At 31.0% G+C, this 13433-nt stretch overlaps 2 protein-coding genes across 9 annotated transcripts; both read left to right on the top strand.

Moving 5' to 3' along the window:
• The first annotated feature begins 3125 nt into the window (after positions 1 to 3125).
• LOC105186196 (THAP domain-containing protein 2-like) lies at positions 3126 to 4748 on the top strand. Of its 2 annotated transcripts, none has more exons than XM_025307020.1 (4): positions 3126 to 3406; positions 3559 to 3776; positions 3840 to 3908; positions 4600 to 4748. In XM_025307020.1, the coding sequence occupies exons 1-3, from the start codon at positions 3308 to 3310 to the stop codon at positions 3847 to 3849; spliced, it is 327 nt and encodes a 108-aa protein (XP_025162805.1). In that variant the 5' UTR covers positions 3126 to 3307; the 3' UTR covers positions 3850 to 3908; positions 4600 to 4748. The 2 variants fall into 2 exon arrangements, with proteins under 2 accessions (XP_025162805.1, XP_025162806.1); XM_025307021.1 differs by having other exon boundaries at positions 3128 to 3406; positions 3559 to 3761.
• Positions 4749 to 5650: 902 nt separating this feature from the next.
• Positions 5651 to 11293, top strand: LOC105186194 (uncharacterized). 7 transcript variants are annotated; one of them, XM_025307023.1, is made up of 7 exons: positions 5651 to 5815; positions 6032 to 6112; positions 8426 to 8593; positions 8671 to 8863; positions 9342 to 9577; positions 9675 to 9831; positions 10813 to 11293. In XM_025307023.1, the coding sequence occupies exons 3-7, from the start codon at positions 8579 to 8581 to the stop codon at positions 10917 to 10919; spliced, it is 708 nt and encodes a 235-aa protein (XP_025162808.1). In that variant the 5' UTR covers positions 5651 to 5815; positions 6032 to 6112; positions 8426 to 8578; the 3' UTR covers positions 10920 to 11293. The 7 variants fall into 7 exon arrangements, with proteins under 7 accessions (XP_025162808.1, XP_025162810.1, XP_025162809.1 ...); XM_025307025.1 differs by having other exon boundaries at positions 5702 to 5787; XM_025307024.1 differs by having other exon boundaries at positions 5813 to 5831.
• Positions 11294 to 13433: the final 2140 nt, after the last annotated feature.

Below are 13433 nucleotides of genomic sequence, written 5' to 3'. Positions count from 1 at the left end.
AATAATCGATGAAAATAAAAGAAAAATCTAAAAATAATTACCTCTTCTAATTTTCCTTTAATTTACTTTTTAATTTTAATTTAGTATAATATGTATGTATAGTTTAATTTAATATATATATATATATATTACTAGAAAACTAAAAGGTAATTATTTTGGAGCATTTCTAATGCAGGGAAAAATTCGAGGGTTTCACAATTTTACATAATTCGACGAATACTATTCGAATTCTAAAGTTTATGGGAAACACCTGGTCTAGCTTCTAGAAAGTTAAAAACACCTGATTTAGTCACTAAACTTGATTTTAGCCGAGACTCGAACTATAATTTACCAATCTCCGATATATTTCGTCAAGACTCAAACTATAATTAGAACTTTCCAGCAGTTGTAATTATCATATTGGGTTAAAATAATACTAAATTTTTTGAAGGGGATATCAGACCATTCTATTACCAGAAAGAAGAAGGACAAGTGTCATGGGCCGCTTTTAGCCGAGCCCAGTGTGAGGCGCCCTCTCTACAACCGTGCACATGAACTACGATGTCCACGATTCTTTTCTGATTTCCCCCACTACGCACGTATCGTAGCCGGCTCAGTCTATCCGTGTGGACCATGCGCTCGGCAACCGTCGGCGCGCCGAGCGACAGAGAGATATCATTCCCTCCTTCTCGCTCTCGTGTTCGCTCAGCCACGCGAGTGAGAATATCTTTCCTTCTTTCTCGCTCAGCGACACGAGAGCGAGGCATATTTTTTTGGGCTATAATCTGACAAGGGCTGCTGCTAAACTTGAGGTCACTGATTTTGACGAGCTTTAACAGAAATATAGTATAGGTCCAACAAAAGCTACTGTTAACCGGAGACGATGCAACACTCAAGCATTTGGGGGAAATTACAAATTGTAATTTCGCGATTTTAAGTATGCTCAGTTATTTCAACATTTGCAAAGTTATTTCTAAATAACGGTGTAGTGCAGCAGACTGGGCGCAGTGCTGGTATTCGCCAGGTTGCGTGTTTGCGCCTAGCTACGTCTTATTTTTTTTATTTATGTCTTTTTTACTCTTAGGAATAAAAATATATATATTACACAAGAATAGGAAGATAAATTCATTATACAAACAGCCTTTTCTATGTTTTATGAAAAAGAATGGACACACAATTCAAAAAGAGGTATACAGGGTGTCCCATTTTAATGTCCTATCCCAAATAACTCAATAATATTGAAGTTTCAAGGAAAATAATCTAAATAAAAGTTGTAGGAATTTATGTAAGCTACCTTATGATGACCTTGACTTTGACCTTGACCTCTATTTTCAAGGTCATTTGAAGGTCAACTTGCGTTTTTTAAATAGAAACCCTTATTTTTTATTACACTGTTTTTCTTTACTAGTTAATTTGAACAACTTTTGTCTAAAACATTTTTTTATTTGTCTAATATTTTTTAGATATTTGAGGAAAACTTGATAACTTTTTCAATATTTAACTTACGATATCTCGCTAACTATTTGTCGGAAGAAAAAGTGGTACAAGACTTTCTTAGTTTATTTAGTCTCAAGAATATATTGTTACAATAGCGCTTGGACTTTTGTTAACTTATTGATTTTTGGAAATTTCGAAATCATCAAATTAACAAAAATCAGGGCGCTATTGTAACAATATATTCTTAAGACTAAATAAAGCAAGAAAGTCTTGTACCACTTTTTCTTCCGACAAATAATTAGCGAGATATTGTAAGTTAAATATTGAAAAAATTATCAAATTTTCCTCAAACATCTAAAAAAATATTAGGCAAATAAAAAAATGTTTTAGACAAAAGTTGTTCAAATTAACTAGTAGGTAAAAACAGTGTAATAACAAATAAGGATTCCCATTTAAAAAACGCAAGTTGACTTTCAAATTGAAAATGGAGGTCAAAGTCAAGGTCATCATAAGGTAGCTCACTTAAATCTCTACAACTTTTATTCAGATCATTTTCCTTGAAATTTCAATACTGAAGAGTTATTTGGGGTGGGACTTTAAAATGGGACACCCTGTATATTATATATAATTAGTGTTTATTGCATGTATTTTTTAATTAATACGTTTGTATGTATGTTGTTTGTATATATATAATACATTTGTATGTATATATATAAAATTTATATATATATATATGTAATGTTATATAAAGACACGTAATATATAGATATTGAAGTATATAACATAATATATGAAAATATAATATATAAAAATTATAATGCGAGAATTCTCCTTCATAAAACATAGAAAAGGTTATTTGTATAATGAATTTATCTTCCTATCTTCTGTAATATGTATATTTTTATTCGTAAGAGTAAAAAACACATAAATTAAAAAAATAACAAGACATAACTAAGCGGGAACACGCAACCTGGCGAATACCAGCACCGCGCCCAGTCTGCTGCACTACACCGTCATTTGGAAATAACTCTACAAATGTTGGAATAACTGAGCATACTTAAAATCGCGAAATTTCAACTTGTAATTTCCCTCAAATGCTTGAGTGTTGCATCGTCTCCGGTTAACAGTAGCTTTTGCTGGACCTATACTATATTTCTGTTAAAGCTCGTCAAAATCAGTGACTCCAAGTTTAGTAGCAGCCCTTGTCAGATTATAGCCCAAAAAGAATATGCCTCGCTCTCGTGTCGCTGAGCGAGAAAGAAGGAAAGATATTCTCACTCGCGTGGCTGAGCGAACACGAGAGCGAGGAGGAGGGAATGATATCTCTCTGTCGCTCGGCGCGCCGACGATTGCCGAGCGTGTGGTCCACATGGATAGACTGAGCCGGCTATGTGTGCGTGCGTAGTGGGGGAAATCAGTAATGAGTCGTGAACATGGGTATCGGCTGCGTTCAGCAGAACAAAGTGATCAGTGAGCGCTTAATGATTATTGTCTGTGATTGGGGTATTCTTTTAGATTCTTCATAGACCCAGAAGTATTTACCAATCAGGAGCGAGAATCATTAAGCGCTCACTGATCATTTTGTTCTTCTGAACGCAGCCATCGTAGTTCATGTGCACGGTTGTACAGAGGGCGCCACACACTGGGCTCGGCTAGAGACCCTAGAATTAGAGTCTGGCCACAAGGAGATTTTGGCAAAATCCTGCGAGAAAGAAAGCTATATACATATACATTCGCTATCTCTTTCTTTTAACCTAGCTTTGTCAGATGTGCTTATATATATGCAACAAGAAGTGTAAATATAAAGCATTTATAAAACTTGTAAAACTTGTAAAAATGGGTGGATGTGCAGCACCATTTTGTAATAATTCCTCGACAAAAGGTTATATCAATGAAAATATTTCCACGAGATCCAATACGCCGGGCTATTTGGGTACAAAATGTACCTCGAGAAAATTGGATACCAACAAATAATTGTTTTCTTTGCGAGGTTAGTAATATATTAGTTTATTATAACTAAATAATAGTAATGTTAATTGAATCTGTCACGTTTAAACTAATAACTTTCTGAAGTTTCTGTGTTTTTCTTACAATCATGATTAAAGTGTATAAGTAACTTATTGTTATAATATATATATGTAGGTTCATTTTGCCCCAGAAATGTGGAAACTTGGCCGCAAACGGAAATTAAAACGAGATGCAGTACCAACGATTATTGGGTTTTTCATGAAGAAGCAAGTAATGAAAGACCTGGAAGATGATAATGGTACTGTTAATAAAATAACCAATGACACACAAGTGAAGATACAAATGGACAAGCAGCTAATGACGTTACAAATGAAGAGGTTGATATGGAAAATATAAGTATATCATAGAACAAATGTATGATATAACAATTTATGTTGTACAATCTCTCTTTCCAGGTTATTATAAATGATGTTTTGGAGTCTACATCTAATGACATTGAAACTGAAGAGATTAATATGGAAAACGTAAATATATATTATAGAAGTATATTGTAAGTATATTGTAGAAAAGTGTGATATAACAATTACTTATATACAATTTGTCTAAGTTACTATAGATGACATATCGAAGATATATATTTTATATTTTGTTAAAAATATTTATATATGATAATATCATGATATTACACTATTATCTGCACGGATTATTACTGCACGGATTATTAGATTTAAGCATAAATTTAAATAACAAAATTTTATTTGGTTACAACGATTACGGTCTCACGAAAATTTTGTTATATTGCGAACGTTGTTATTTGTTCGATCATATTTGTCACATTTGCAAAGACTGCATTTCTTGTGAGTATACGCGCGTGTTTATTTTATTCTGTACACTCGATTATTAAATGCGGTTTGCACATTTTTTATCAAATGAATTTGCAACATTCAGAATTCAACTGTCAAAATTTGAAACCATTGTTAACATGTATACGCATAAATAATCGTTAATAAATATATAAAAATGCTTTTCTTAAATGCTTCTCTTAATTTGAAATAGATTCTTACAATTTTCATAAATGTCACTTTACGTTGTTACTTTTGTTCTTGTCATAGCTATTTATGATACATTCATATCAGCAGTAGCTTTTAATTGCAATATTCATTAATGATATTAAAAATACTAATTATGATAATGATGACTGGCAATATCTTACAGGATTTCTTAAATATTTATCAAGCCAGAAACAAGAAAAAAACATCTACTGGTAAGAAAATGTCTAAAACTATTGCGATTTCTCCTTTTAATAAAAATGTAATAGCAAAAATGTCGAATTTAGAATTAATGATTTACAACAATGATAAGATATTACAACAATATATTACAATATAGAAAATATTTTAATACATAATTTGTATACTTATTTCGTATAACTATGTGTATTGTTAAATTATACTTACGCTAATAGCAAGCGCATGGTAAGGTCATTCAAATATGAGCGGGAGTTGCCAAAACTGGCGGACCAATCAAAAGTGGAATCCTTATGGCCAGACTCTAATTCAATGGTCTCTAGCCAGACTCTATCTTATAGGGACTCTAGGGCTGAGTTCCGATATTCACTGCCAGTACTGAAAATATATAGTTTGTGTCACGTATACTATAGATTTTCAGTACTGACAATAAATATCGGAACACAGTCTAGGTCGGCATCGCTCATCGCACGCGACAAATCTTCAAACTTGGTTAACTTTTTTGCGATGTCGCGATCTATCGTGCGACGGATGTGACGTTCGAAAAAGCTGTACGCTCATTGGACATCGCGTGTCGCGTCGCGCATCGCGCTGGTTTGCAAGAGCCTTTTGCTGAATTAACACTGGACGCGATTAACGACGAGCGATGAGCGATATCTAATAAGAACTCTATTTTTTTAAACAATTGGTGCATCAGTACTACACCCGCTCATTGAGCGCTCAGTGAGCGGTTGTAGAGTGCGATCCATTAGACGTTGCGAACATTTCGAAGCACCCGAGAGAAAGCCACGATTGGTTCATATGGCACTTTGAAGCGATTGCAATGTGTAAAGCCAGCGGCACACGGTGTTTGTTTTCGTGCTGGATTGCTTGCTGGATGAAAATACTGCATTCTGATTGGTGCATTTCCATCCATCTTCGGAAATGTACCAATCAGAACGCAGTATTTTCATCCAGCAAGTAATCCAGCACGAAAACAAGCACCGTGTGCCGCTGGCTTAATGGATCGTGCCCAGTTTTGAATGCACCCATACTCTTAGGCCCAGTTCCACAACTTGCTTTAAACGGAGTTTAAAGCAAATTGTGGAACTGGGTCTTATTGGACATTGTTCATCGCGTCCAGTGTGTACTTCCCATAACAGAAGAAGAGAATCAAGTCCTTATTCTGCACTCGAGCTATTAAGGTCATTCTACAATGAGGTTGTAATAGTATGCAGTAGGCAAATTGACCAATCACGATCGATTGTTCTCTTTACGATCAAAGAATAATCGACTGTGATTGGTCAATTTGCCTACTGCATACTACTACAACCTCATTGTAGAATGACCTTTAAAGTTGAATTTTAATCAATCTACCTAAGTTTTATGTTTAAATCGTAATATCTATTTTTATTCTGAAGAATTAGACAGCAAGAGCCAATATCGAACGAAACGAACGAAGAAAAAGAATCCAGCATTAAAGAATGGTCTATTAAAAGAAGGTTAGTTTTACATCAATGTCGAAATTTGCCAAAATAGAATTAGAAGTAGCTTTCAGGCATACGTAAATTTTAAAAAGAAAACAAACACCTAATAATAATGAATAGATATTCTAAAGCAACATTTTACAGAAAAGTAAAAAAAGCAACAATTACATCTTTAAAGTTATTATATGATTGTCCTGATTTCTGCAATAAATTACCAACATCCACTGTTAATGTTAGTAAAATTTCTAAATGTAATGTAACATCAGGAAAATATCGAAGAATCTGAAATTATTAATATTATAAGTCCTTCTAATACTTCAAGTCATTTTAATAACTTGACACACAATATTTCCAATCACTTCGGTAATAATGATGCCAGTGAACAGTCTTGTGATAGTTTTAATAATAACGTTGAAGGCAATAATGAAGATAATAATTTTGCACATTTAAAACAAAATGAAATAGTAAATACTGAAGAAAGTTTTAGCAATAAACTACAAACATGGGCAATATTTCATAAAATTCCACACAATGCTTTACGAGATTTATTACAATTGTTACAATCAATAAAAGGACTTAGTAATTTACCTCAAGACCCTAGAACTTACTGCATAACTCCTCGACATACATCATATAAATCTGTAGCTCCAGGTGTTTATTCACATATCGGATTTGAAAATTCTGTCAATCAACTTATCAAGTTAACAGGCAAACCACTGGAAAAGATTGATTTGTTAATTAATATTGATGGTTTGCCTCTTAGCAAGAGCTCGAGTAGCCAAATATATCCTATATTATGTTCAGTATCTGACTATCCACAAAATATATCTATCATTGGTATATATTATGGTTATGAGAAACCTAAGGATGCTAATGACTTTTTATCAGACTTTACAACAGGAGCTATAGAATTATCACAAAAAGGTGTTACTTACAACAATCGTACCATATAAAATTAAAGCATTTATTTGCGATGCTCCAGCAAAGTCTTTTATAACTTATTGCAAAAATCATGCTGGATATTTTTCTTGTACTAAATGCATGCAAAAAGGAAAGTACATAAGAGGAAGAGTTTGTTATCATAAAAATAACTGTATTAAAAGAACAGACAAAAATTTTCATGATCAAATTCAACCTGAACATCATATAGGAAATTCAGTTTTAGAAACAATACCTTCATGGTACGCAGTTTTCTCTTGGAATACATGCATTTGATTTGCCTCGGCGTTGTAAAAAAGCTTATCGTGATTATATGACTTTTTAGTCCTATTTCATATAGATTATCAAAAACATGTACACAAGATACTTCAAATTATCTCATTTGCATAAAATCATTTATTCCATCTGATTTTGTAAGAAAAACTCGTTCTTTAGATAAACTTAAACGTTGGAAAGCAGTAGAATTTTGATTTTTTTTATTATATTGTGGCTCAATTATCTTAAAGCATGCCAACTGATAAATATTTATATTTTATGTCCTTACACTGTGCTATTCGAATTCTATTAAGTGCTAATTTATGTTTAAAATATTTCAATTATGCACAGTCATTGTTAAAATATGTTGTCAAAGAATTTATTGTTATATACGGAGTGGAATATGTTTCGCATAATGTGCATGGGTTGATTCATATTGTCGATGACTGCAGATATCTTGGAAATCTAAATAACTATAGTGCATTTCCTTTCGAGAATTATCTACAACACTTGAAGAAATTAGTCAGAAAACCTGATATTCCATTAGCACAAATATTGAAAAATTTATGAATCGCAAAACATATTAGAAAAAACAAAACACAGAATTACATGTCCAACAAGAACATTGTGAAGGTCCTTTAATAGCAGAAAACTGTTCAGCTCAATACAAGAAACTAACTATTAATAATATTTTACTCAGTACTCGTTTTGGAGATAATTGTTATCTAAAAAATGAAGATATAGTACTAGCAGAAAATTTTGTAAGACAAAGCAATAATTATTATATTATTGGAGGAAAATTTGTCACTAACAAATTTTATTCATGAACCATTTCAGTCTTCTATGTTAGATATATATTCTGTAAACATCTCAGCGAATTATTAATGTTACCAGTAGAAGATATTTCTTTAAAATTTGTGATTTTACCGTACAATGATATTTATATTATGCTTCCTCTTTGTCATACAGTTTGATAGCAATTAAAGCAGTATTTTATTATTTATTTAATATTAAATATAATAATATTATTGATCTAATTATAAAAAATTTTATGTTTATAATATTAAGTAACATAAGATTATAGAGAATAAGGTATACTCGCTATGGAATGGATTGTAATGTTTTTTACTACAGAAAATGTGGTTGAAGCTGTACCGAAATCATGGTTACATGATAATTTATGCTATTGGCCACCATACACTGGCAAAAGATGAACGCATGCCATAACTATATGCGAGAAACTAATATTTGGTTCATGGCCTTTATTTAAAATCTGACAGTTGGGGAATGGAGATAGTTATGGTAAATATTTAATATTATTATTATAGTAAATATTTCGCATATATATACATAGTAAATGTATATGCTGCTTATTTTAGATAATTTACAAAAGGCAAAGGCGAAAGCTTCTAGAGCAGAAGATTTGGCATCGGATTTTGAAGGTACAAGAATTAAAAAGAAAAAGAAACTTGTATGATATAAATGAAACACAAAGTGCACCATCCAATGAGAATTCATCAGATGATGAAGTTACAATTCCTACAAAATTTCCTACTCCACCCAACTGCCAAGGTATTTTTAATTCTTTTTAAATAACATTGATTAATATCTAAATGTTATGATAATTTTTGCTTTAAAAATAGATAGTGACACATAAATACAAGCAGATCCATTTATATCTTATCCGAAACCATTTACATCTACAACAACATATGTTCAATCTAAAATTAATAATCTGAAGGCAAAAGAGGATATAATAGAACCATTAACATGTAACAGTTACAAAAACAAGTTATTGTGTGAAAAAACGACAAAAGTCGCACAAAATTTTAATCAAAATGTTATGAGTTGTATCGATGAGACAGATGATAAAGGTATTTTATTCGTTATTATTTCACATTATTTTCTTGTAATTATAACATAAATTAATATAGTACAGACATACACACACACACACACACACACACACACACACACACACACACATACACACACACAGACAGACAGACACACACACACACACACACAAAATTAATTAATATTCTTTTAGATGCTGCATTTAAAAAACAAGTTTTGTGTCAGTTGCAATTACTTAATTTTAAACACACGCAAATGTCTGAGGATATACAAACAATTTTAACAAAAATTGCGGGACAAGGCGATAACTTGTTACTGATGAACGACGAGGAAACTATTTTTCATAAGTTTGACTTTCCTCTAAAAAATATAAGTGAATTAAACTCTGTAAAACATTACTTGGCAGATGACAACAACGCTATTATGATGGTATATATATATAATACAACTTTTACACATCATTTTTTGGTTTTGTTATACAAAAGTTATTTTTTTACAAAAGTTTTACAAAAGTTATTACAAATAGATCAAAGAATTCACAAAAATTGGCGGAACTACATACAAGCAAACCATAAAAAGAATGAGTTTGTTATTTTCAAACGAAGTAATAGAAAACTACAGTTGGATTGGATTTAAAGGAAAAAATAAATTCTCTCTTTTACGTATTGCAGCTGTTATAATAAGTATATTTTCATAAATACGTATTTATATGTAACATTTTTTACTCAATAACGTTAAACATATAACATTATAGGGTGTTCCAAAAGTAACGGACCACCCTAATAACTCTTCAGTATTGAAGTTTCAAGGAAAATGATCTGAATAATAGTTGTAGAGATTTAAGTGAGCTACCTTATGATGACTTTGACTTTGACCTTGACTTCTATTTTCAAAGTCATTTGAAGGTCAACTTGCGTTTTTTAAATGGGAATCCTTATTTTTTATTACACTGTTCTTTTCTATTAGTCAATTTGTACAACTTTTATCTAAAACATTTTTTATTTGTCTATTTTTTGAGATATTTGAGGAAAACTTGATAACTTCTTCAATATTTAACTTACGATATCTCGCTAACTATTTGTCGAAAACAAAAGTGGTACTAGACTTTTTTGCTTTATTTAGTCTCAAGAATATATTGTTACAATAGCGCCCTGATTTTTGTTAATTTTATGATTTTGGAATTTCCAAAAGTCAGTAACTTACAAGAGTCAGGGTGCTATTGTAACAATATATTCTTGAGACTAAATAAAGCAAGAAAGTCTAGTACCACTTTTTCTTCCAAATAGTTAGCGAAATATCGTAAGTTAAATATTGAAAAAGTTATCAAGTTTTCCTCAAATATCTAAAAAAATATTAGACAAATAAAAAATATTTTAGGCATAAGTTGTTCAAATTGACTAGTAGAAAAAAAACAGTGTAATAAAAACAAGGGTTCCCATTTAAAAAACGCAAGTTTACCTTCAAATGACCTTGAAAATGGAGGTCAAGGTCAAAGTCAAGGTCATCATAAGGTAGCTCACTTAAATCCTTACAACTTTTATTCAGGTCATTTTCCTTAAAACCTCAATACTGAAGAGTTATTAGGGTGGTCCGTTACTTTTGGGACACCCTTATATATTATATATACATATAAATATAATAAATACAACATATATTTGTTATAGAGGCAGTACAAAAGACACATGGTACAATTACACTATGTGACATCGAAACAGCAATGAAAATGTGGCTTGTAAAAGCAAAGTTTAGAAATGCAAAAAAAGCACTATAATAGAATATTTATTTATGGCAATATCTACTGATTATGATCTATTAAATCGTGTCCATTTTTTTGCATTAATTATCCCACATAGCAAAATAGGTCATAAAGAAATTTACTTTATTCTAATAACACCACGGCATTTTCTAATAACGACATCACGGCGATGTGCGAATGTCCGTTTTATTACAGGAATATCGCTATATCGTTATCAAGTAAAATCTTGGTCGAACAATAGACTTTCTTACTTCATCATGATGTCAGCAACATCTCATATATTATTGGGTGTACAAATTAGTTCAATCCGTTTTCAAAAGATGGCTCCGGCTGTTATGAATGGCTCATAGTAACTGCCAATTTTGGCGGTTTCAGAGAAGTTAGACATCTGCCAATAATATTCAGTTTATATCGTTTTGAGTTTCATATAAAAACCTTGCTTTTTACAGTGTTGAAAATGTCGAATTTTGTGTTAACCAAGCAGCATTTGCGGGAGGTTTTAATTTTCTGCTTTAATTGGAAGAAAAGTGCAGCTGAAGCTGATCGAATACTTGTTGAAGTTTATGGTGACGTTGCTCCAACTGATAAATCATGTAGGGAATGGTTTCGACGTTTCAAGGATAGAGATTTCAGCGTCGAAGATAAGCCTCGCTTTGGACAGCCAAAAAAATTCGAGGACAAAGAATTAGAGGCATTACTCGAAGAAGATCAGAGTCAAACGCAAGAAGAGCTTGCAGAATCATTGGGAGTGACTTAACAAGCCGTTTCCGTACGATTGAGAGACATGGGAATTATTCAAAAACAAGGAAATTGAGTGCCTTATGAACTGAAACCGAGAGACGCTCGGCTTCATGTCGCAAAAGTCGTAAAAAAATATTTGGAAATGCTCAAATGGGATGTTTTATCGCACCCGCCGTATTCTCCGGACATTGCTCCTTCTGATTACTGGTTGTTTCGAAGGATATAGCACGATTTGGCAGGTCACCGGTTCATTTCTTTTGCAGATATCGAAAATTGGCTCCAAACTTGGATCGCCTTAAAAGACGAGTCATTTTTTCGAAGTGGAATTCGAAAATTGCCTGAGAAATGGGAGAAAGTAGTAGCCAGCGATGGAAAATACTTTAATTGATCTGTTTTGTTTGAAATAAATACATCTTTTAATACAAAAAAACGGACCGAACTAATTTGTACTCCCAATATAAAGCGAACATTCGCACGTCATTATGATGTCAGTATTACTTAATTGTGACAAATGTGGTGACTTTATTGTGACTTGCTACGAGAAATATTACTTATTAGAAGACTGCAATTTACGTAAAACTGTTCTTTTATTTATATTTTACTAGTGGTTTCTTACAGAATAATTAGTATTTAATTATCATTTCTTAATTTTTTTTTGTTCTGAGGTATTTTATTTTTATGATGTAAAATGTGTTCAGGTATAACACATTTATTAATTATATTGAGGATATTTCTTTTATACCAAATAGTATGTGTATATATTGGAAAAGTTTTATTTCATACGTGAACATTTAAAGTGAATTACAAAGATACGAGTTACCGAAAATGATGGTAAAATAGACGCATATACAAAATAAGTATTTTTATCGCAAGAGTCGCAATAAAAAGGTTATTTATTAGTTGCTATTCAATTCAGTTTTTTTTTGTTGATATCGTCAATAAATCACTTCGTAGGATAAACATTCACGTATGAAATTTAACTCTACCAGTATAGTGCAGAATTGTTTTTCACAGATTTATAAGATTTATTAGATTTATAAGATAATACAGATTATACCATAAAAATTTAATATTAAATATATTTATATTATTTGTTTTGTAGTATACTGAGTATATGAACTTCAAAATGATTTTTGTTTAACACATAAATGGCAATAAGTTGTTTTCCATATATTGTCAAAAACCCTATTCAATAGTAGACATCCATTATTTTTGGAACGGTCTGAAAATGAATGTTCTGTTTATTTAGAATTTTTAACATAAATATTATTTTATGAATGGTGTTTGTACAAATATATTTTTTTAAAAATTATATTTTTAAATACATTTTTGTTATAAATTTGCGAAAAGAATATTACTAACATCAACTATATTATACATTATTTATAACAATTATATTATATTATATTATACTAATATTATATTATATTATATTATACTATTATAACTATATTATACATTATTTATAATAATTATATTATACGTCAACTATATTATACATAATAGAAATTAATACATAATAGAAACCCTTTAATATTATATAAATATAGAAAATTTTAATTTCTACATAATAGTTTATTTCGTCACATCTTTCTACTTATTTTATATATAAAACTAAAACTTTTTCTATACAAAAAAGCAAAATCTAAATAAAATTACATTAATTGTCTATGTTAAATATCAATTAATACTCAGTATTAATTATGTATCACTATGTTGTAATTTTGTACTCAACAATGTAAACATGTCCCAGCAAACACCAAGTAAGTTATATAATTGTTACTTGTA

This window comes from Harpegnathos saltator, unplaced genomic scaffold (assembly GCF_003227715.2).
Source record: "Harpegnathos saltator strain DR-91 unplaced genomic scaffold, Hsal_v8.6 scaffold828, whole genome shotgun sequence".
NCBI lineage: Eukaryota > Metazoa > Arthropoda > Insecta > Hymenoptera > Formicidae > Harpegnathos > Harpegnathos saltator.
This window is presented reverse-complemented; position numbering and strand designations above follow the sequence as displayed.

Excerpts from the sequence above, each read along its gene's own strand:
- LOC105186196 (XM_025307020.1), top strand. The coding sequence starts at position 3,308 with ATGAAAATATTTCCACGAGATCCAATACGCCGGGCTATTTGGGTACAA. Across the intron at positions 3,407-3,558 it reads ATAATTGTTTTCTTTGCGAG|GTTCATTTTGCCCCAGAAAT; the intron begins GTTAGTAATATA and ends ATATATATGTAG.
- LOC105186194 (XM_025307023.1), top strand. Across the intron at positions 8,864-9,341 it reads TACTCCACCCAACTGCCAAG|ATGCTGCATTTAAAAAACAA; the intron begins GTATTTTTAATT and ends ATATTCTTTTAG. Across the intron at positions 9,578-9,674 it reads ACAACAACGCTATTATGATG|ATCAAAGAATTCACAAAAAT; the intron begins GTATATATATAT and ends TATTACAAATAG.